We start from the raw sequence: 24,952 nt of genomic DNA, 5'->3' as shown, positions 1-24,952 counted from the left end.
TTTGAACTTAAATACAATTAGTGGAACAAAATATAGAAATATATAAAAGAAGGAACTGAATGGGGATGTAACATGTGAGATCATCTTGCTTTATTCCCCTTTGAGATAGGTGAAGGTAAGTTACTAAGTATTCTGATAGAAAAGAGATTTATCTTAAGCTTTCTCTGATCATTTTTATCAGGATAATATTCACAGACCCATATTATCAGCAGAGTAGAGATTTTAAATGAAAGCAGGAGATTACTCGTATCTGGTATTGTAGTTCATACTTAATTTCAGCATTAAGTCCTTCCCGGCATGTGCCATAACTGAAGAGCACCAAAAATCATTGCCCTAAGATTCAGCTTTGGTTGGTATCCTCTATTTAAAGTTGTTTATGTATCACTCAACATTGTAAATGGCAGATTATGGTCCATGCCAAGTTCTTCAACTAAAAAACAACAACAATAAAAATAAGGAAAATCTTACTGGTGAATCAATATAGTAGAATTATGACACTTCACAAATAACAGTGCAAGGCCATAGAAAATTGTTCAGAGTAATTTAGATCTATAGAGGGAAGAAAAAGAGAAGGAAATTGACACAGCCACTTTGGTTTGTTATGCGATGTTTCCACCCAAAACTGTCTCCTAGTAGCAGCCCATTTCATCAGGCTTCACCAATAGCTTTTCCATCAGCTTTGTTGACAGCCAGTACTCTGATTTCTGAAAACTCCAGAAAATCCAAACTTTGTAATGGCTGCAGTACAATAGCATAGAAAAGAGGAATGCAGATCAAACTGGACTTGATTCTTTCTTTGCTCAGAGGAAGAATGGATATTTGCTCTGTGTTAAGCTTTTGGGCTGCATTACCTTTGTTGGTAAATCCCAGTCTCAAAAGGAGGAGGAAGTGAAAGGAAACACCAAGATGATGTTGGTTGGAGTTCTGTCTAACATTGCAAGAGGAACGAACATGGATGCAGGAATCATAGATTCCACCCTAAGACTGTGTGCCTCCTCCCACTTGCCCCACTTATTCACAATTCCTTTGTCATATTGATACAATTCAGCAGATCCTATTTAAATATGAGAAAGAATTGATCAACCTCTTACACTCCATATACATTGAAATACACATCACCCCAGCCAGTAAAATCAGTGGTAAAACAATTACAATTCCAGATTTCTGGGGGGCATCAGATGACAAAAGTAGTGTAAGACTTTAATTTCTGATGAATAAAAGTTTATTTCTATCTTGAGTGAAGTATGCTTTGGCAGAAAATGTTATTGCTTACTTAATCCTGTTTTGACTACCCAACTTTTGTTCTATCTAATTGCGTTGAATTTAGCAGAGAATGTTTTCAGTTGAATTTGTGTAATGGTAAAATATGCCATCCCTATGGTTTTGCTTTTATAAAAATTGCATCCTAATTTAAGTCAATGATGTTATTTTTACTGAAATCAATTTCCCTTTTAAAACATAGCTATAGCTAAAACACGTTTTCTAGGTCAATAGATGCCTTTGTTTAGAAGTCAAGTTCTCTTAATGAAGCTTGAGCTACAATCTCTCCTCATGAGAGGAAAGAACAGTTACGATTACTACTTCCTTATATTTCCCCAAATAATTGAAGCAGCTCCTAAAATTGGTTGGCTGATCTTTATTAATGTCCTCCTGATATTCTCCAAAATGAGTCTCAAATGTTTTCTCCTTTTTACAACTCTGTATTGTTTACAGCACATTTGCAGTCACTGTTTATGATTTATGGTCCCATAAATCTCTTTAATAAATAAATATTGAATGTATTGCTGCTGCCAGGGGGTGGGGGTAGAGTGGGTTTTATTTTTGTAAGGTGCCCTGAGTCACTGTGAGTGATTTGGCCATATGAATCTCTTTCATAAATATTTTAAAAATCTAGAAAACCACACATGGCATTCTTCTCCTAGGAGTTCTTGTAGTTGAGAGCATTAGCATGGAGTGAATGTTGTGTGCCTTTAAGCTAGTTTTCTGTTGGTTGATGCCATAGTTGAAATGTTTACATTAGGACCAGAGAGATGCAGGTTCAGCTCTACCCTAAGTCATGGAAAGTCATTGGGTAACTTTGAGGCCAGTCACTCTGTCAGCCCAGCCTCCCCCACAGGATTCTTGTAATGGAGGTAGAATGAAGGGAGATGACCTGAAAATTTGCCCAATTTGTCTGAAACAAATCCTACAAATTCAGGTGGATGAGTATATGTTGGCTTGTTTCAGAACTACAGATTCAGCATAGATACTCACCCCTACTTGATGAGAAGTTACCTTTCAAATCTACAGCCACATTAATAATAACGGTGTGTCCAACAGCTCCGTTTCTAAAATGTTTCCACTAAAAACATCTGTATGGAACATGATAGTCCCATACAGATGAAATGCTTGCCAACATCTGCTGTACTATCCCACAATATTCAGATCCCCTGTTAGTGCTGGCAAACTTTCCATTAGGATATGCGAGATGCCCAGTTTCTTAAGGATGGTGTTCATTACTATTGCATCCTAGCAAATTGTAAAATCTATTCATATCTACTTTGCAAATTGCAAAAGCTATTGTAAATGTATTCATATTAACAGTTTTGAAATTAGTTATTTTAAAAATTTTGGTAAATGAATAGGATTTGATCATTCTGTCTCTGCTGCTATCTAATTGGTTAAATTTTAGTAATACAGATAGTCCTCGACTGATAACCACAATTGGGATCAGAATTTCCATTGTAAGTGATTGCAGTTGTAAGTCGAGTCACCATATGACCAGACCTGATTTTACGGCCATTTTTACAGTGGTCTTTAAGTGAATAATGGGCCATTAAGTAAATCCAGCTTCCCCAATGGGCACTTTTTGTTGGAAAATGGCAAAAAATGTCACAAAATGCAATCATGTGACCGCAGGATGTTGCAACTGGTCATGAATGCGAGCCAGTTGTCAAGTGCCCAAAATGCGATCATGTGACTGCGGGGGGGGGGGGTGCGATGTTTTGTGACACTTGGAAGTGCTTTACAGGCCATAAAACACATGTAATGAGGCCATCGTAACTTCAGACCATCGCTAAATGAACAATTGTAAGTCGAGGACTACCTGTAATGATACTTTGTATTTAAAACAGTTAAGTTTCCAGTTAAGTTTAAGATATTTCTTTTACTTCTGTAATCTGAACAAAGTTGTTTAGTTTTCAGGAACATTTCAGGCAACATGCAACCTTGTGTTTGTTAAGTAGGTACACAGGAGTTTTGCTATCTCTCTGCCTGGGGTAGAGTTCAAAGAGGAAGGTCAGACTTCATAAACTTCCTGCATTGGCAGCATAAAAATACTCAATAAGTAGTTTCTCTAAAATAGTTCTTCAACATAAGAGGACACAGAAAGGCAAGGAATCTTCTGTGTTCCTAATACAAGGGGAGAGTTATTAATGCATCAGTGAGAAAAGGGGTAGAGAGTTAGCACAAAAGAGAAAAATACATCTTCTTTGTCCATGTTCAAAGTATCTGCTCTTTTGGCCCCTATACTCTACTGGTATCCTTCACTTTGACCCCCCGGGTCTGTAGCCCTCAACACGTTAAAGCTAATGGGAAGGGATTATGGGAGTTATGGTCCAAACATTGTACAGGTACCAAACCATCTCTTCCAGGAATGTCTGCGCAGGCCATCCTATCTTTCTTTCTGAATAAAACCAGATCCTTTAGAAGTGTTGTTCTGTCAACAATTCCTTGGAGTGAAATACAGAAGTGGACTGAATTTTCTGCAGATATGCCTTCATTTTCAATTATTACTAGGATCTGTAGGGATTTTAAAATATTTACTTGCCTATTTATTGTATTTGCATCCTCCCTTTCTTCTGAGAAGGCGGAATGCCTAGGAGTCTCCCCTAATTTCTCTCCCCATTTTAAGGATAAAAATAGTAATTCTTTGAGATTAGTTGGGGTCATTGAGAATGAGAGGTCCAAAACCACCAAGTGAATCAGCTGGAGTATGAACACTATGCCGTGGCGATGCGGAAGACTATTGTATTTCGGGAGTTTAGTGACACATTTTGATTTATCCTTCATATTAAGAAGATTATAGAAGCTTAAAGTTCATCTGGAGTCATGTTCAGATGGCTTGTTTTTCATTCTTGCTTGGGAATAAAGAGAAGGGAGGAATCTTAACACAGTTGTAGGAGGACCTCAAGGTTATCTATATAGTTCCCAGACATTCCAGGGTTCAGGCGGGTCACACGATGAACAGGTGCACCATCTGGCCGAGGTTGGGTCCTGCAGTCTTGGTACCATGGAAACAAGGTCACGGGGTAATCATGCCAGACTTTGGTAAGACTTTGGTATTGCCTCTACTTTTGTATGGAATATGCTTTTATGTCTCTGTTTAATCTGCCTAAATTGTGTTTCTGTTTAAATCTGGCTGCTAGAGTTAACAATAAAGCTTAAAATTCCCTTACTTACTGGTGTGTTCGTTGTCTCTGGATCCTAAAAGAACCAATTGTCTGGCACTTGGCCAGTGCTTGGCAATACACACTACAATATTCTGCCTGTATTGACTATGGTATAAAATAAGTGGGGGTATTACAGTAAGATTAGCAAATGATACCATGTGAAGAACGTAAGACTCTGATTTAGCTAGCAAACTTTAGTATCTCTTTTTTAAGTAATACAAATAGCTATCATCATGTCATATTTTATGGAAAAAAAGTACTGGCTTAATTAGGAACTTGAAAACCTGTACTTTTAAATAAAATGATTCTGTTCTATAGTATTGTTCTCTTTCTTAACTTACCACTTTTTAATATGTTCTTTTCTGAATGCTGACTTGCTATAATATATCAGTGTAAAGTTATACAGGCTATAAAATAATTAATGGGTTTGTTTCTTGATAAAAAAAATAAACAAGGGTTTTAAATATCAGTAAAAGTAGTTTGCATAATTTAAATTACTGGTTTTTATTATGTCTTGGTAACTCTAATTAAAAAATATGACTAGAGGGAATCATATAACTGGCAAAGCCCACAGCTGCCCAGGTTACACTGCACAATTTTATCAGAACTCCAGTAATATTTTTATACTTTGTCAGAATAACTGCAAATATCTAAACCCACTAATTGTACACTCACCTTAGAGTAGGTTCTACCAAACTAGGGCTTATTTCTAACTAGATGGGTTATACTATAAATCTTTTAAAATACAAAATAAGATAAAAACCTGGAAACCAAACTCAGAATCTGAAAAATCAGGGAGAAACTGCAGGGGAACTAAACAATCCTTTAGAAACAGAACTATGCCATATTTTAGAGAAGACCCTCTCCATTCTCTATTGCTATCCTTACCTAACTGTGGAGAAATAAATGACTGGACATCCTAGCAGTCAATGAATCTATTGGCTGTTACTTAAATGGGTCGTACAAAAATAATTAAACAGTGGTTTCATTAATACAGGAGGCAAAGCAATCACCAAGTGGTAAATGATTTTTGTTAAGGAGATAGATGCCGTAAATTTCCAGAAGGAAGTCAGACTCCACTAGAGAAAAGAGATTTTCAGATCTCTATGGCTGTCTTTGAAGGGTGTTCATAATTACAGCCTGAAATTATTCACAGAGGGTTTCTCAGTCCCTAAACTAATTTGATTCCAGTGTAATCATTAGAACTATCCAAAAGTAAACAGCAGAAGCAATGCATTTAAAACATGACTGTTCAAATAGCAACTAAATATAAATCAACTAAACAGCATTAGACCTTTAATCAGGACATAAGGTGGCACAAAGAGTGAAAGACTTCTATCATCTGAAGAGAAATTAGGGACTCACAATGAGAGATGTTTCAGTAACACTAAGCTCCTGTCCTTGTAGCTCTGGCCTTACCCATCCTCACTCATGTCCTCCCTCATACATTGATTTATGTATTAATGGTGTGTGTGCGTAAAGTACCATCCCTGGTGTTTGTTTGTTTGTTTTTGTATGTATATAGTTTAAGTTTTTTAAACTGGTACAAGTTAGAAGAACAAAACTAATGAATTCCATTTCTTTTAAATTACTTTATATACCTAAACTAATAATAAAACCTCACAAGCTAAAAAGGAAAGCATTCAAGGAAAAAAACATTCAAGGAAAAAGCAGAAGAAAACAAACAAAAAAGTTAAAATAGGAAAGAAAGAAAAAAATATAAATTGTACAGGAGGAAGAAAAAAACACATCCAGTAATACAATAATAAGCAGTTTAAAAACCAGTATTCTTCTATTTGATTAAAAAACCAGTATTCTTCTATGATATTAAATATATTTACATGAATTATTGCAAATCAATCTTTAAACAAATTAAGCCTAAACCATATGGTCCAGCCTTTATCTCGCCACTGATCTTGCCTCTCCATTGATTCAAAGCCCATTCAGAAGCTGAGACTGACAGATTTTGTTAAACCAACCTTTACAATGTGATACACAAACATGTCCTTCCAAAAATACAATTTTGTTACAATTCAGCCTGGAGAGATCCATCTCTCTTCATAAACAGACAAATTGCAAACTTATATGCCTTCCTTGGTTTCTTATTAAAAGTTTAAAGAGGGAGACCATTCTTCCTGGTTAAAAAGATATAGGCAAAACTATATGTAAAATGAAATCCCATTTGTTGGTCAATTTAGAAAGGCTATGGCTGTTTATTGATAAAATCATGTCTGCACAACTTGTAATAGCTTGTGTGAAGCCATTTGCCTATGATAGCTTTTCCTTCCATTCAATTTGATCATTCTGTTCCATTCCACTGCATTGCACTGCACAATACCTACCTTTCAGCCTTATGACCACTGGGGGTGTGGGGGAATGCATAAGTAGTTGCCTTTCTCATGTGACTCTTGTTATCTTGCAAAATTTTATACACACACACACACACTTATCTTGCAAACTTATTCATTTAAATATTGTAATTGTATGTTATATGGGTCATATTGGGTCATAAGCTGCGCTTATAAAAAAGTTTCTTTAGAATCTCAGGGAGAATGTTTTGTTTCTGATCTTAGTATATCTCAAATTTAAGGAAACTTGTTTATGGTTCAGATGAATTGGATTGTGCTCTCAGAATAAAAATAAAAATAATGTACCATCTCAAATTCTGTTCACAGTATAAATATGGTAGCAGACGTCCATGTAGTCTCCAATGTATTTAGCAATAAAATATAATTAAAATTGAGTATTTCATTTGTGAAAAGGAACAATAGAAATTAGTTTTTATTGTGACTGAGAAAGGGAACTGTTTGATAACTAAACCTGAAAAAAGAAATAAAACTCAGCAGTATTGCTTTAATTGCAATATCTCTGGTGTGAAAAAAGTATATGTTTTATAAAACCCTGGCCTAGGGAAAAAAAAAAACCAGGAGACGGTGAGTTCTAGTCCTGCCTTAGGCATGAAAGCCAGCTGGCTGACCTTGGGCCCGTCCCTCTCTCTCAGCCCAACTCAGTGCAATGTAGACTAGCCCCCTTGTGGTGCACCCCGGGCAACATGACTTGTCACGGCTAAACAGTCTACACATCTGGCTGCTGGACCTCACAAGGATTTCCCAGCAAGAAAAAAAGCAGCATGAACACCGAACTGCTATGCCATACAGTTAAAAAATAAATTCTCAGAAATTAAAGCAATCTTGCCTTTGACTTAGATAATTTAATCAGTTGTACTCTGTTCAATATTGCTTTGTGTGAAATGTTCCTTGTACTCAACAAATTTCGTTTTGTTAGTAGTGTTCAAGAAAGGAAATATACAAAAATAGTTTTAAATGATTATGCTTCTATCATCAATATCATTGGCAAAGTACGGGAACACTGAAGTTTTTCGTTTGATGCATTAGGAAGTCTTAGGAATTCCTGTTAACGAGATATCAATAGGCCATTTTCATTGATAGCTTTATTTATTTAAAAGAGGCTTGTATTATGAAGGATAATGTACATAACAGTGTTTAATTTACATGCTTCGGGCCCATTTAGAGCTTGACTGCTGTGAAGCCGAGCACTGTGAATAAAAGAGGGTTTGAGTCGATACTTGGATGACTCAAGAGCAGTTAATCCAGAAATGCTCAGAAGCAAATTGCTAAGCACTTCTTATGTTGCAAGGCACATCTTAAATTAACTGTGATGCCTGTAACTATTTTAGAAAATTGCTACTGTATGCTTCTCTTGTAATAATTAGAAGTTTATACAATGGGGGATTGTTGGTAATTGGCTCCTGGCTGCTTGGCCATTTTTGCAGCACTGTGGGTTGCTGTGATATATGTCTTTATTTAGGAAGATTTCAAGTTTTTCATTCTTTCAGAATGCACTATTTACCATCTCTCTGATACACTTCTTTCATTAGCTGCGAAAATAAATTTTAGGCTTGTACGCAAATGTCCCTGTTTAGGAAAGCTTTCTTCCCCAATCTCTTTTGTTCCTGTTGGTATTTTCCGCCTTTGCTTCAAAATTCTGAAACTCCCTACATATTTCATATATTCTTTCAGTGTCTTCAAGAACCCACACTATGGATAGAACAAGACAGTGGCATTTCCTGTCTCCCTTGATGGTCCTAATAATTTTATCTAGTTTCTTCTACACCTCACTTCTTTCATTAGTTGTCTCCCTTCATTTTTATTTAACCATTACGTGGCAAAGGAATGAGATTGCCCAATTAATTAGGTGGTCTTAAGATGATTCATTGTGTGCTGCAAAAAGTACAGATTTATGAAAATATCTAGAACATGAAATGAAGCAACTGATAGTTTACTTTAAAAACTAGAATTACGTGGAGTTAAAATGCATATAGAACTGGCTGGTTTTGAAGTTGTAAATGGAATTTTTTTCTTCAAGAATAACAAAACACAATCTTAAACTTTGTGCCAGTACTGCACATTACACACCTACGTGTGCTCTTTACAAAAGATGAGTGATTCACGTTCCAGCGGTTGGAGTTTTTCAGCATCAGGAAGCATTTGCATCTCTGACACATTTTTAGGAAAAGCCACAGGACTTCAGCCCTCTTCAGCCAAGGAGAAAGAACAACTAATTATAATAATTAGCAAAGCATTGATATGCATTTTTTCCCAGTGTGTCTGAAAACATGTAAAAATTAGCATTAGACAATTACAAAGTTGACATTGAAAATCAAATTTTCAGAACGATAATTTTTTTAAGCATTTCTGCTTATATTTTATCTGTAGCAGTATTAATTTAGAGGCCTTTATGGCATGCATGAATTCATAATGCGAGAAAGGGAATTGTCCAAGGGTTAATTTGCATGGACCAATTAACAAATATTTTGCCGTATATATACTCCGTTCTTTTTTGTCAGATTTTCCTTAAAGTAAGCATTTGCCATAATGGCCCTCGGACACTCTGTTGCATGTATAACCAAGAGTTTAGAAGGTAGAAGTAGAAGGTACTTTGCTGCAACAAAAAAACTTGGCCAATTTGAGAGTTTCCAAGAATACTGTCACACTAACCCTTGTTGGTTTGCCAACAATTGAGACAATAGCAAAAGTAAGCATCTGACACCTGTTGACTAACCAATCATTGCCACAAAGGCTCTGCTCCCAATTCTAGCCCAGGGGCTGTAGGAAGACCCAGATTTTAAGGGCTCATATAAATAATGGCAGGGTGGAAGCCACACAGATCTCTGGAGAGGGAATCATTTCAGAAGGCAGTACCACCAGACAACATTCTTTAATGGATGGGACCTGAAGCCGGCCAACTCTACCCATTCACATATAGGGTGGGCAGAAGCAACATAAGACAGGCAATTCCCCAGATAAAGATGCCCTATGCCATGAGGGCCGTTATAAATAAGAACTGGCACCTTGAATTGTATTTAGAAGCCTACTAGTAAAAATAAGGCAAAAAGAAGCAGTTTTTATTAATGATATTTACCCTATTACCTTGCAAAGGGAGTTTTGTGGTCCTGGGCATTGTAATGAAGCCCATGTATCAGTTCTCCTGTTCCACATAGTTGAGTCAGATTTTATCGGATTGATTTATTTATATTTCATATTTCTCCCCGCCTAACTCGTACTACGATGACTCTGGGCGGTTATATATTTTATATTAAGACTATGTGATGAAAACCCAAGCTCTTGAGTTACAGTCACTACCTACAAGATACAGTTAACCGTGTAGCGGATAAGATTCTGCGATGCTAATTCATTGTCTATGCTGAAGATATTAACAGTCTGTTCCCAACCACTTTGGAATCAGCATTTCTTTCTCCAGCATTGACATTTAGGTTGACTTCCAGGTAAACTCTGAATCCCATGTAACACCTGTATTATCACTAGCTAATTTTTGAGTGACAATATCTTCTGGAACAGGTTTTTTCTCCAAACTTGCTACTAGGACACTACCTACATATTCTTTCTAGAAACTGATGATAATACCAGTTCAGCTGTTTCCTGGTCGTGATGTGGAAAGGATGAATGTAGTTTTTTGTGTTTCCATTTCCCAATTAAGCAGCTGATTCATACAGTTTTCTAACAGTGTTACCTGTATATTAACTCTTTTTTTTTCTTTTTCTGGATGGAGACATGTAATTTATAACAACTCAAAAAAAAAAAAGGAAAATTATCTGTGGAGTTACAAAGCTAGGAAGTGACTAATGGTTGCTATTATAGGTGAACCAAAATATTTAATTGAAAAGGAAATAATCTTAGTCCTGCTTCCTGTTTTCATATTAATCAGAATATGGTTATTAATTTTACCAGGAGGCATTGTTGATAAGGATCTCCGTCACTACCTCAATCTACGGTTCCAGAAGGGTTCAGTGGATCACGAGCTTCAGCAGATCATTCGAGACAATCTCTACCTCCGAACAGTGCCATGTGAGTCTAATCTGTCATCTGTACATTTTATTTTTTTATAGCATGTCAAGTCTATGGATTTTTATGCATGCACTGGTTAAGAATAGGAGCAGTGTTTTAATTCTAGAAGAACTATGTGGCAATTTTGATTATTGTTACATTTTGGGCTCAGCTGGTGTTGAACGTTTGGTATCAGCTATGGCAAAAAGAATACTGTCTAGTTCAGTAGCCTGATTCTGTCTAAGTTAAGAGGTGGAATATCCATATACTGTATACAGATTTTTAGTGGTGACTTAGTGACTCTTCAATTTTTTACAGATGTTGGGAAAACAAAATAACCAGGGGAACTGGTTTACATTATTTACAATAATACATTCTTTTAGAAGACATTAAGTGTCTTCTAAAAGAATGTATTATTTCAGATTATCCAATATAGTTTTGACACTAAAAACATTAATGTGTCTACAGCCTTTTGCCTGCAACCATTTGAGATAGATAGGTAGATAGGTAGGTAGGTAGGTAGGTAGGTAGGTAGGTAGATAGATAGATAGATAGATAGATAGATAGATAGATAGATATAGATATAATATTCCAATACCTGGTACAGGGGTAGATGTGGAGAGATAAATAATAGAATGAATAATAGCCAGAATGGATGCATCTTGTGTAGTTTCATGAATTAGAAAATAAAAATGAGGATAAATGCTCTTAAACCAGCAGTGCAAATTAAGTCTTAATTAAGATGGTTTGGTTTATTTTACAGGGTGATAAATGAAAGGCCATTGTGGCTGTTGTTCATATTATACAATATACTGTATAAATATTTGGAAAGCTCAGTACTGAGTTTTTTTAATTATTTTTTTAAAACGATAAGGTAAAAAGACTTAAATATGTGTATGCTCGTTTAAAATGGAAAAGAAAAAAAAAATCAGAGTTCAACAAAAAGTATTGATCTTGTCAATGATGCCTGAATGATGAAAGCACTATTGTTCCAAAGTTTGTGGCTGGCTAAAATTGAACAAAATAATCCTAGTATTTAATACACTTCTATTTTTAATGTTATCTCAGATCTGAAACAATACTAAATACAAATAACAAGAAAGTCTTGATATGTTGGACTCCCTGATTTATCAGAATGCCTGCTGGATCATGAGGGAAATGAGATGGTCGCTAGTCTCATCTTCAGGAACAATATTATGCAATTCCAGGGTTCAAGTTTTGCTAGCGGATTCTGGGAAGGCTGGAATGAAACTTGACAAAGAATTTCTCCCTTTTGGTCTGTTGTTGGGATGTATATATGGTTTTGCCTACTCACTAGCTTTTATGTGTTGCTGAGATCTGCTGCTTGGTGCCTAAGAAGGAATTTTTAGCTGAGTTCTCTGTTTTTTATTCTTTTTTCTGTTACACTGTCATACAAACAAAGTCTTCCACCTTTGATTTTCCTATATTGATGGATGCCAGAACCATTATAATGGTTATGCGGATGAGATCAGGAGTTGTAATTCTAGCTGCCTTTTTGATAAAGTACCTAATAGGAGACCACCATATGCTGTTGACAGCTGTTCTACCCCCTGCAGATGGGCTAGAAAATTTGTCAGTGGGAGATACAATGGGTGGGTTTCCTCCATGTCATGATCAACAGTTTCTAAGCTGCTGACAAGAAATTGCACCCTGTTTAATACAGTCATGTCTCTATTCTTGTCGCAGCCACCTTTTTTTTTTTGCCTTTCTTTATATGCCACTGTTGGCACAAAACAAACTCATTAAATGGTGATTACATGTGAACAAGATGTATCTTTTGAATCAGAAATTGTTAATTTGGGATTGTGACAGATTCATGCAAATAACATGGGTTTAAGAAGGCTGTGTGTCTAACAGATGGGGAATTTCTATTAGACTGTTTTTCTGTTACCTAGGTAGATGGATTTATTTATACACCTTTGACAACTGATGGACTGATGTTAGGCAATTTTTATGAAAATGGATTAAACCATAGAGATGGCTTATCCTAAGGATATGCAGAATGATAAGCATATAATATTTTTTCAAATATCAGAACTTGAAGGGAAAATGTTTCTTTCCTCTCCCCCTCTCTTTGTTGTCTGAAGGAGAAATGTATCAATGTTTGCAAATACACTGTTTTTCAACTCCTCTAATATACAAATCATTAATACAGATTCAGGAGGACTCAGATTTGCAATGTTTTTCTACAAAGGGATCCCCACTTAGAGGCATTTTTTTTTCTCAAATCTACATGCATCACCAGATACAATTTGAAATAGTGCTCAGTGTGGACACTTAATATTAAAATTTAACACAAAATACTTTATTCCTGCTGTATTACCCTCATACCAACCAGCTCTCCATATTTCTTTGCCTCTGAATGCCATTTTGATCTTCCTGCTACATTTCTCTTTATAGGAAAATACATACTGAAATCCTGATCAAATCTTCACATTTGTGTATGTAACTTTTAGGCTATCCAAGCAGGCATAAAGTCTTACTATATGTTTCAGATTTGTTTTTATTTATATATTTATCCAATTTCTAGGCCACCCAACTCTAGACAGCTTCCAGATAAAAGAAAAACAATACATATAAATATGAGTAAAAAGGAGATCCAGGCTGATCAGTTCATCCAACCATAAAGCACACATAATTAAAGGGTCTCCTTAACCACTCCCTCCCAAGGCCTGAGAGATCAACCAGGTCTTTAATGTTTCCTATATGTCATAAAGGTTGGAACCATCTGAATCTCTGGGGGGATATCGAGAGGTCAGTGCTGCAATAGATGCTCTTCCTTGGTCCTGTAAGATGACCCTGTTTAATTGACAGGACTCAGGGCAAACACACTCTTCATGATCGTACCAGCTGGACAATCATGGAGATAAGTGGTTCCTCAGATAGCCAGGCCCTATGCCATATGGGGATTTAACTGTGATAACCAGCACCTTTAATCAGAAGCTAACTGATCACCAGTGCAGCTCATAGAGCAGCGGGATCACACAAGCATAACACAACATCCCCAAAACTGCCCACACTGTTGCATTCTGGACCAACTGTAGCTTCCAGATGATCTTCAGTGACAGCCCCATGTAGAACATATTATACGGATCCAATCCAGATGCCACAAGAACAAGCTTGTTTAGGATTGTGAGGACTGTTCTGTAATTATAGTAGTAAAGTAGCCTGAAAAAGCATTAAACATAACCACTTACTATGAGAATGACATACAGTATACGGCAACATCAAAATTCTGAAGTTGAATGTATGATTATAGAAAAGGTGTTAACTGTTCCTGTCCTAACAGCCAGGAACCACACTGAGACAAGGAACAGGTCTCTAGTGTTTTATTGCTGCTACATAACAGGAAAATCCTAACAAACTGAAGAAGCGTGGGAAAAACCCAGACATATAAACCCCAAAGGTTAAGGCGGGCCCAATCGGTGTCTCTTGGAATGGCTACCTAATTCCTCAGTGCTACGCATGCGCTTTACAGCCTGGATGGGAGCCCCCTCTTGCCATCCTTACTCATGACAGTTCCTTCCTTTACAGCATATCTTAAGCAGGAAAGCAAAAGTTAATGTGTTGGAGAATTAGGAGTATCTCTTCAAGCCACTTCAAAATATTTGCAGGGAGACATAACCGCAGAGGGTTGGACCTATAAAATAAAGGTCTGTTGGATAGAAACTATAGATACTATGTTTGAAATAGAAGAAACGTGATGTAACAGAAATGTGGACAGGATCCTGGGTGGAGGTAGTTGTAGGTGATGCACGTGTGACAGTGTTTTTGTTATCTGATATAAATTGCCGTACTAACTCTAGTTATCTACAAATCCCACCAATTCCAATCACATGTAAAATTGAACTGGTGGGACCAAGGAAACATGCCTTCTCTTTCATGGCACCTGCCCCCTGGAATAGCATCACCCAAAAGATCTGCATGGCTTCCACCCTGATATTCATCTGGAAGTGCTTGAAAGCAATCTCTTCTCCCAGGCCTTGGGAGTTGAGGATAGGGTTGTTGAGCCCCTATCAGTTTTGTTGTTGTTGTTGTTAGGTATAGTTTTTTCTTCTGGACATCCATAATTCATTTCTCAATTTTTATTGTTTCTTACTTTTAAAGTATGATGCAGAATCATTTAAAGTTGGGCAATCTCTAAATTAGATATAGATATAGATATAGATATAGATATAGATAGATATTAAAAATAATGTTCCTCTGTTGCACTTACAGACTCAACCCTGCCAGTACAATGTCAATGATTCTAGAGACAAATTGTTTTCAGCCAAGGGTTTGGTGTGTAAGACCATTAAGTCCTAAAACAAAACTTGGCTGCACTGCTAGTTGACAGAAACTGTGTTATTATTGAAGGCATAGGAAAGATTTTGGTACATGACCTTCCCTATATGCTGGCTGGAAATTCTACTCCAGCTGAGTTCTAGTATTAAGAAACCTGGATAGTGCCAGTTTTGGAAGTCTGCCATAAGTGGTAATATGCTTTGTAATTAAATAGATTTTAAGAGAACTTAAAAGGGAGATGGATGTGATTTTATGAGTCATTAAATAGGAATCCATATTAAACAAACAAGGAAAAAAAGCATTGTCATTTGAGTCTACTTGGAAAAATTGTGAAACAGGTCCATGTGCTAAAAGATAATGCATTATATTATGCATTCTGAAATGAGGCTTGTGCGAACCTTATGTCATGTAGGCTGCATTAATGACAGTGAGCTTGATTGAAATCCCTTGACTCCTAGCCGCTCAACTCATGAGCTGCCTACAAAGCCTCAGTTCCTGCAGTCTACTCATGAGCAGCAGCTGTCCAGAGTGCAAGTGGGCGATCTTCCAATCTTTTCCAGTGAGACTTCACCAGCCAGAATTCACCATCTGGCCACCCATCTAACCGCAATGATGTCCCCACTCCTTCAGGGACATCTAGTTTGCCATGAATCCTCACCAGAAGCCGTATAACATTATGCATTCTGTCCTAATTCTGTGCCTTCCGGTTATATTAAAACTTCTGGAATAGGCTTAAGGTCATATTAATCGTACCCAGACTGAGTATATTCAATATAATATCTGTATATCCTGCCCCTTTTCATGTTTGTTAAATGTTATCTTCATCAATACCTAATAATTCTGACTCTCTCAGTACTCTTTCATTATGAATAATGAAAAAGATGGACTTTTTAAAGTGTTGTTCATAGCTTTATTGTATACAAGGTGATAGCTTGTAATTATAGGATTCTATTCCTCAAGTGGAAGTGGGGGGGACAGCGAGAGATCACTTTCCAAAATTTATTTGAACTTAGGGTAACAAAGGGAAATCTAATTAAGCAAATGACCTGACTATGTAATTGGTACTGGGAAACTAAAACAAAAAATTAATGTTGAAAGCAATACAATAAAGCAGATAAGTAGCTAACCTTGGTAGAGTGCAAATATGGAAAAACTGGCAGCATAGTTGTAGTTTATTAATAATATTTGACAGTGTACAGACTAAGATAGCTTAGGGTTTCGCCAAGTGTTTCATGCAATTATCATAAACGACATTTATTTATTTGTTTGCTTATTCTATTTGTGTGCTGCCAAACCAATGAAAACTCATGGTGGTTTGTAACTATCCAGTTAAACAATTATACAATTAAAACATCCACAGTAAAATTGAGATCTCAATAATTATAGAAAATATAAAAACTGATAATAACAACCAATAATAACATTATACAACCAAGGTTCAAAAAGATGTATTAATATGAAACTAAAAATAGAGTAAGATGGCAACAGTCAATGTGACTGTATCATTTGTGCCAACCAAGATAAATACATGCTGCCAACTACAAATAATTGGCATGAAGAAGGTCCATAAATCAATGGCAAATACCATAGTTTTAGTGCCTGGCATTTCCAGTTCAAACTGGAAAGATTCCCAGTGCTGGGAAAGGTTCACTAGAAAGCAACTGTCAGAGAAAATAATACTATTATAGATGGGCAAATATTTCTTTTGAACCCACCAACAACTTAATAAATATTTTTGATGCTTGCCCAAACAATCTATCTAGTGATTCTAATGATTCTATCACTCAGTGTTGTCAAATTCCAGGCAGGCTGAAGACAAGACTTGTGGGTTGCATTCATCTTTGTGATTCACAGTTTCTGAATGCAGTTGTAATCTCATTGTTGTCTACCTCTTGCATGGATAAGTGTGCTTCAACTTGGTTGGAAATCTTCCTTCTGACATCTTCCAGTTTGTAATCTAATCTGTTTCTCCATCAGAGCCATAATAGCCTTCTTGAGTTTTATCCTTTTTAATCATTCCCCGAAGTGTCACAGAAGCAGGAATTAATTTGATTCTTTTTCGCCCCTGCTTACATTTTGTTAAAATTGTGGAAGAACTTTTCATTTTCCCCTGGACACTGCTCTAATGTTTGTAGAATCTTAATTCTGTTTCACTGTGTAAAATTATTTCTGGTGTCTTTAAATATGCACTATGCAGAGGCATAGTGATACTATAAAGCTGAAATAGCCACAGATCAATTTAGTTAAATTAAGAAATACAAAACACTTCATGCTGCTGGCTAGAAAGATTAATAAAAGCATAAGGTTATGCTGGGAAGAAGATTTGAATAATTCTTGGAAATGACTCTTACTCTTCATGATTCCAAAGCAGTTTTCAACAGCACTTCAGTAGCTCTTTTGCTTTTTTCCCCCTTTGTGTTTATTTCTTTGTCTTCAATTTTGCAGTGCTGCAATCAGGGCAAATTGGTTTTAGTCCCCTGATAAATTACCAGAACTCCTTCAATTGCTTAATTTGGGGTATGAATTTGACTTTCTTTGTTTGCAAAGCATTTTCATTTGAATTCCCGAGTGATCGGAGTTGTAGCTGGATTAAAAAACCAGTTCAAATACTTCTTCATTATGAAGTGATTTTTTTGCTTAATATTGAACTTTATATAATGGTTTTGAAATAAAATTACCACGCTGATGTCCTTGAAGATCTAGAGCATCTAGCTCTATTTAAATGTGTTTTGTTATGTGATTTACTTTTTTTATTTTGTAAATCACCTTGCAGCCTTTTTCAGGCCAGAAATATTTGTAGGAGTTCTAACCTTCTAAATCAGTGTCTCTTAAAGTGTGGTCTGAGGACCCCTGGCGGTCCCCCAAGCCCCTCTCAGGGGTCCAGGAAATCAAAATTATTTGCTAGATATTTAAGATATTTGCAAAAATTTAAAACAATGTCACTCTTCTCATTGTTACTGTTATTTGTTAAAAATATATAGTTTTTTTCAGGAAAAACATTTTACTGATGTTAATATCTAATATTCTTTATTAATCTATTTAATTAATAATTAGATAATCTAATCAAATATTGTTTTTACATGATTCAATAAATTGATATTCTACAAATGCATCCATTTTAATTTTTAATACAGTAAATATCAATAAATATAACCCATACAATACATATGACCCATATGATAAATATAACCCATACAGACAAAAGCTCTTTTGGGGTCTTCCATAATTTTTAAAAGTGGAAAGGGGTCCTGAGAGCAAAACGTTTAAGAAACACTGTTCTAAATAAATAAATGTTTAATCTTGAGCTGCTTACTTTCTCTCTTATATATTCTCATACAGTATATGGAATATATGTTTTATATTCCTGTTTGCCATATGGGTTAAACTATACTAGAAGAAGAGATTGATGAAGGGTGTATAGGTTGGTCTTGTTTTAGGTTTGATAGAGTTTGGCTCCAAATATTTGGAAGACCCCGTAGATTGCTGCAAGAGATACAGAAATCTGAAACTCTATGCTTTCACCTAGTGGTTGTCTGGATTAGTACAGAATAGAACTGGTTGCCCTGTCTTGTCAGTCCATTTAACTTCTACTGTTAACATTATGATGTGTTTATTGTAGTCATAATGTGGAATAATATCTCAGCAAAATGTATAGACCAACGTAATATTGCAACAAAACTTCTGGAATAAATTCATTCTGTACCTAACATGGCTGGATAAGAATCTTTATTGCATACCAAGATGAAGCCACTTAAATAGTTGATTGTCCTCTGGATTCAGTTGTATGTTGTAACCAGCAATAGATTAAATTTCACACTTTTTCACTTCACCTTTTTCTATTGCTTAATAGATGCCTTGCTTTGTATTTTGTATGCTTGCTGCTGGGTGGCAATTTATTGTTGATTTATTGGCATTTCTGCTCTGGGAAATTCTAGCCCTCAGTATAACCCCTATAGTGCAAATATTTCGCTTTCCAGAGTAGGAAAGATTATTAGGAAATTATCATGTTGAACTCTTTGAGTACCATAGTCCTTTTGAATGAATCCAAGTTTCAATGTGTATGTATCTTTAAATTGGCCCAAGGTTCAGCAGTCAACCAGATTTTATATTTTTTTAAAAAAATATAGCAATGTTATAATAAAATCAAGGGAGAGAATTGTATTTGCATTACAGTCCATACCCTGCAAGATTACTCCTGTGTATTTTTGCCAAAAATCCATATAAAACTATTTTGTTTATATTCTGCCAAAATCGTATGAATCATGTTTGTTTTCATAAAAAATGAAATATAGAAACAACTAAAGACATTAATACAGAGAAAAAACAAGAGTCATAACTCTTATTGGACAATGCCAACCCAATACGGGTTGTTCAAATGTCATGATGCTTGATTTAACTAAGAAATCTTATTTCCTCATTCTTTTCAACTTCTGATCAAGGTGTATATATAGATGGTATAACCTGTGCCTCTTGAATTATATGTCACAATAAAACATTACCTTTTCTTTCTCTGTCTCAAAATGCTTTCTTCTGGCTTTATTTTTTTCAAGTCAAATTAAATCTTTATTACAATCCTAGACCAGCAAGGTTTTTTTTTTCATTCCATGTTTGTAAGGATATGCCACAGCAGAGACAGGAATAAATGATGCTCCAGGAATTTGCAGTCCTGGACAGACAGAATCCAAGCAGAAGAAGACAACAAAGATGGGCCACATCTCAATGCAAACTGTATTCAAAATTCCACTGAGACAAGAAGTCTTGTATACTTTGATGTAATGGTATGCAGGAATGACCTTGGGAGACAGGGCAATGAGATGCAGCCAAGGGAGCAGACAGATAAAAGGCAGCTTAGCCCGCAGAAGGAATGTGGGAGGGGCAAGAGGCTCAGAAGAGACCCTCCCTAGTTTTTAGGCTGTAGAAGAGATGGGTGGGGGGTAGAGATATATTTTCAGACTCGGAAGATTGATGTCGGTCTTACAAGATAGACCAGACAGGAAACAAGACCAGATGAGCTAATTCTACTTTATGTAAGGTTACATTAACAGAATGTTGCAAGTCTGAAAGTACTTCTCCCCCCTGTCCCCTTTATAGTCCCCAAACTAGGGAGGGTCTCTTTTGAGCCTCTTGCTCTGCCCACATTCCTGCTGCAGGCTCAGCTGCCTTTTACCTAACTATTTCCTTGGTTGCATCTCTGTAATTAAAGGACTAAATGAAGGAATATTTCTGCTGAATTGTTCATGAACAGGATATAGGCAGGATACCTTGATATAAGACCAAGAGAAATCAAGGCCTGTTCAGATATCCTCTCTAAGCCAATTCACCACACAGAGTTGGAAATCAAGGCCTGTTCAGATATTCTCTCTAAGCCAGTTCACCACACAGAGTTGGAATGCATAAAAACATTATTTAATGTTTTATCTTTGAAAAATTGGAGCCATTTTGGATAGCTGGAGTGTTTATCTGAAACAATAATTGAAACCTCAGTCTGTTAAAATTTTGGAATGATCATGTTTCACAATCTGTTTTCTCTTCTATTTTTTCTATGTGGTGAAGTGGACCACATGTCAATGTGTTTCCCATTAACTTCCTCTTAACCATAATACAGTTGGAAAGCAATTCTTTTTAATCTTATTAATCTAATACACCATACTCAAATAAATGGAATATTTATTTCAAAAGATGAAATATTAAAGGAAGCATTTAGGGAAATGTTTTACTATTTGATTAATACATTACAGAAAAAGGAGAAAAGCTGCTCAGAAAGAAATATAAATTGAAGGCTACACATGGAATAATATTTCATTAACTAATGAAATAATAAAACACAGTAATTTTTAAATTACTGTAACAAATATCATTACATAAGAACAATAAACCAAGTTGGGAATTAATTTAAAGATTTGATCTAAACATTACACTCACTCCATTTACAAGACAACTTTTCATGTTGTTTTTACTCATTTATAATGTTCATTCCCTTTAATTACCATATGGGCCTTTCAACTTCCTTTTCTTGAACTGTTCTTCTCAAATTATTATCCCCATAAATTGGTAAAAATAGCAGCTCTGAAGGAACAATTTTGATCAAGGTCAAAAACAGGGAAAGGTGTTAACCTATTCCTTACATTTTGCTCACTCAATATTAATCAACCTTCTATTCATTGATAGATATTAACGCTGATATTAACACTGAAATATCACACATTAAAAGAAGTGAATATTTGATTGGAGTTGGGTGGCATCAAAATCGAATAAATAAAAGTAACATCCTGCCTAGTTTGGTTGTCAACTGCTTAACTGAAACTCTTATACCAAGAGTTATTTGGTTTATTTATTTGTTCATTGAATTTATATAGCTTCTCATCTCACATACATGACTCTGGGAAGCTCACAAAGTTAAAACCACAAAATCCATTCAAAAATAACCAAAATCATAACAGCAAAAAGCATGAAAAAAACACATTAAAACAGTAAAAAATATTAAAAACCATAAAAATAATGTGTGAAAGTGCAATTGAATGTGATAACAATATAACCATCTAGCAGGAGCCATACCACTACTACTGGATCTCCAAGTGAGATGGCAAAGCCAAGCCTTCAGGCCCTTCCAGAAAGCCAGTAAGGACAGGGTCAGTCTGACCTCAGGGGCGATGATGTTCCAAAGGATTGGTGCCTTTTGATTGATTATTGTCAATAGTTCCTATACATCACTGAGCATTACAGGTAGTCCGTGCATTACAATGGCAATTGGGACTGGGATTGCCATTGCTAAGCAATGCAGTTGCAAAGTGTGATGTCACCTGACCACATTGCTTAGAGATGGCAATTCTGGCAGTCCCAGTTGGCATCATAACCTCAGGGCCATGCAGGTCATTAAACAGAAAGACGCAGGAGTCCCAGGTAAAGAGCACGGGGGTGGGGGGTGCCACGGTGTGTGCTGGGGAGCGTGGGCAGGTACTGGGGAATGTGGGTGGGCTGGCAAGGGGTATGGGTGGGCCAGCAAGGGCCATGGGCAGGCACTGGGGAGTGCAGGCAGGCTGATGAGGGCCATGGACACTGGAGAGCATGGGCAGGCAGGGGGTGCTGCGGGCCGGCATGTGGTATGGCATGCAGGTGGGTGCAGGTGCTACAGAGCATGAGATCCATGGGATCACATATTCCATAGCAGGGCTCCTCGGGACAAAAAATGGTGGGCATGGCTTACAGGAACGACTTGTGACCTTCCCTGCCAGCTTCCCCATTGACTTTGTTTGTGGGAAGCTGGTAGGGAAGATTGGAAATGGTGATCACATGACTTAGGAGCCTGGCTCACTGTAACATTGTAATCGTGAACCAGGAGCCTAAGTGCTGGGGAAGCTGCGACAGCTTCACAGACCAGTCATGAGTCCCCTTCATTCAGCACCATCCTAATTTTGAACGGTTGCTGAACAAGTGGTCATAAGTCGAGGACTACCTGCATAACTTTTTTATTATACTTTGTTCCATATAGAATTTTAAGAAATTAGTATGGAACTCATATTGACCTGCATAATAAATAGTTCAATTAGCTGTTTATGTTATACATATCTATCACATATAGACCTGTTATCTGCCTGATAACATTGGGTAAAGAAAGCATCTAAACCTACTTTGATTTTCTAATAATGAATTCCTCTCCCTGTTTTGCCATGGTTAGCTCTATAGATTTATTCTATGTAAATCATTTTAGTCTGAAATTACTCTTAGCAATCAACTAAGTATCTCAAGATAACAGAGATAGTCTGCTTACTAATGAAGTTCTGAAAGCATACTATTATTATTATTATTATTATTATTATTATTATTATTATTATTATTATTTTATAGATCAAAAAAGCAGTTTCCATGAATGGGAAAGGTCCAGCTATCATAAAAGGGGAATGCTTCCTCATCTCTGTAGAACAGCATGAGCAGCAGTTGTTCATTATATAAATAGTTCCATAAAGGTGAATAACGTCAGATGCAAGCAAAAGATTGACATGCATGCTATGCTGTGGAGAAAAGTGTTATGATTATATTCCCCATCAAGTCTGATAAGTTCTAGATTAGTTTGTAAGTTATTACCTAGAGAAAGAGAAATCTTGCTGTTGTATCCTTAGCTTCAGTATTGAAGATCTAACCTTCATCTATTAAAAAATTATTAGTTTGCAGGAGTCATTCACACTTATATTCCTGTACACTATATACAAGTAATGGTATATAGTACTCCAGAATTAATTTCCAGTATTCAACTTTAATCTCTGCTTATCCAGAGTCCCCCTTTTGGGGGAGATGGGAGGTAGCAAAATTTGAATAATAAATTATGGATAAATAAACTCATGTTTTAAGTGACATTATTAGAAGCTTTTGTCACATATGTATCTTTAGCAGATGACAGTGGAATGAAGGCTTATATATCAAAAAGACAAGAATATTTGAAGTGATTGTTTATTTCTGCTTTGAACTGAAGTATAAATTACTATTGATTGAAGATATATTTAAATTACTGTGACATATCAAAATACATGCTTCTGCCAAGGTAAAATCTCTTTTGAGCTATGTTAGATTCTTGGTAACTTGGACATGTCTAAGCATTTTTCTTGGCACCAATAGAGAAGGTGTTGGCATCTGGCTGCTTCTGAGAAATCTAGTCTTCAGTCTTGATATTTCCTCCTGGTTTCCCATCCTTATACTGGTCAGATGTGATCTGCTTAGATTTTCAAGAACAAAGAAGATGGATTAAATGCTGCCTCTAATGAGGGAATATAGAGCTGAAAATGCCTGCGTTAGTCACCTGTCCCTTAAAAGTAGATATACTGTAAATGTTTTAATATTTAGTTTAGCTTATTTCATATTGGAGCAACTTACCAGCTGTAATGATTTTTTTCTTCAGGTATGAAGAAATAAAAATTCTTGCCATTAGTTTTCCTGGAGAGGTGTCCAGATGTTATGACCTCCAAATCTTGCTAGTGTTCAGAGATTGTCTCACGAAGCTGATGCTTTTCTTCATTCTTACTGGCTATTTTTCTAGGAATAAGAAGCCCAAGAAAAATGTGAGAGATTCTAGAAATGTTTACTGGCAGGAGGAAAACTGCTTAGTGTCAGATTCAGTACAAGCTCTGAAATTTTGTGTTTTCTTTTTCATAGCAGACCAACCTTAAACCACTTTGGTTTTCTGTAGAAACTGCAGCCAAATTGGAAGCATGGCTAAGAATGTCTAACAAACCTTTGATCATTAGGTCAGCAATCTGTTCCTGCTTCCCTTTTCTAAGTGATTAGAAGAATGTGTTTAGAAGACTAGAATTGAAGAATGTAGAGCTGGTCAAGTAGTTTTAGGTGCACTTTGCTGTGAGACAAACAGGTCTGGGGGCAAAGAATTTCCAAGACAGAAACTAATTTAAGAATTTCTTTGGGAAATGATCCAGCTGTGGAAGTATCTGTAATAGAAGATCATCAGTGTACTCATAATTATAGCAATAAATAGTTCTTATTTCATTTTCCCCCCAAGGCATTGTTCCTTAAGGGTTGGCTTCATAAATCCTAAGAGATAATATAAAAACTGAAACCTTGGTACAATTCAGAAGTAGTTACAATTTACCAGTTTAGGCTGGATTTTTAAAATGGTTTCCCTAACTTAGTAATATGTGTTGCTTGTGAAGGTCACAGTAATGTTGCCATATAATACATATTTTACCATTACAGGCACCAGCAATTTAAGAAAACACTCTTTGTACTGAAACCCTGAGTAAATTCATGATTAAAGGTTTTGTCAGATTCTTGGCAACAGATTTTGACATTTTGGAGAAGTGTAATATTTTTGCTCTGCAGAGTGGAATCCTGGATATAATACAAACC

At 36.2% G+C, this 24,952-nt stretch overlaps 1 protein-coding gene across 1 annotated transcript in view; it reads left to right on the top strand.

Moving 5' to 3' along the window:
- MAGI2 (membrane associated guanylate kinase, WW and PDZ domain containing 2) overlaps positions 1 to 24,952 on the top strand; it is a 713,008-nt gene that overhangs the window by 144,408 nt on the left and 543,648 nt on the right. The window contains exon 2 of the mRNA XM_063308087.1: positions 10,700 to 10,816. Within this exon, the coding sequence (XP_063164157.1) occupies positions 10,700 to 10,816 (117 nt within the window). The remainder of the gene's footprint in view (positions 1 to 10,699; positions 10,817 to 24,952) is intronic.

Source organism: Candoia aspera, chromosome 7 (assembly GCF_035149785.1).
Source record: "Candoia aspera isolate rCanAsp1 chromosome 7, rCanAsp1.hap2, whole genome shotgun sequence".
NCBI classification, from domain to species: domain Eukaryota; kingdom Metazoa; phylum Chordata; class Lepidosauria; order Squamata; family Boidae; genus Candoia; species Candoia aspera.
This window is presented reverse-complemented; position numbering and strand designations above follow the sequence as displayed.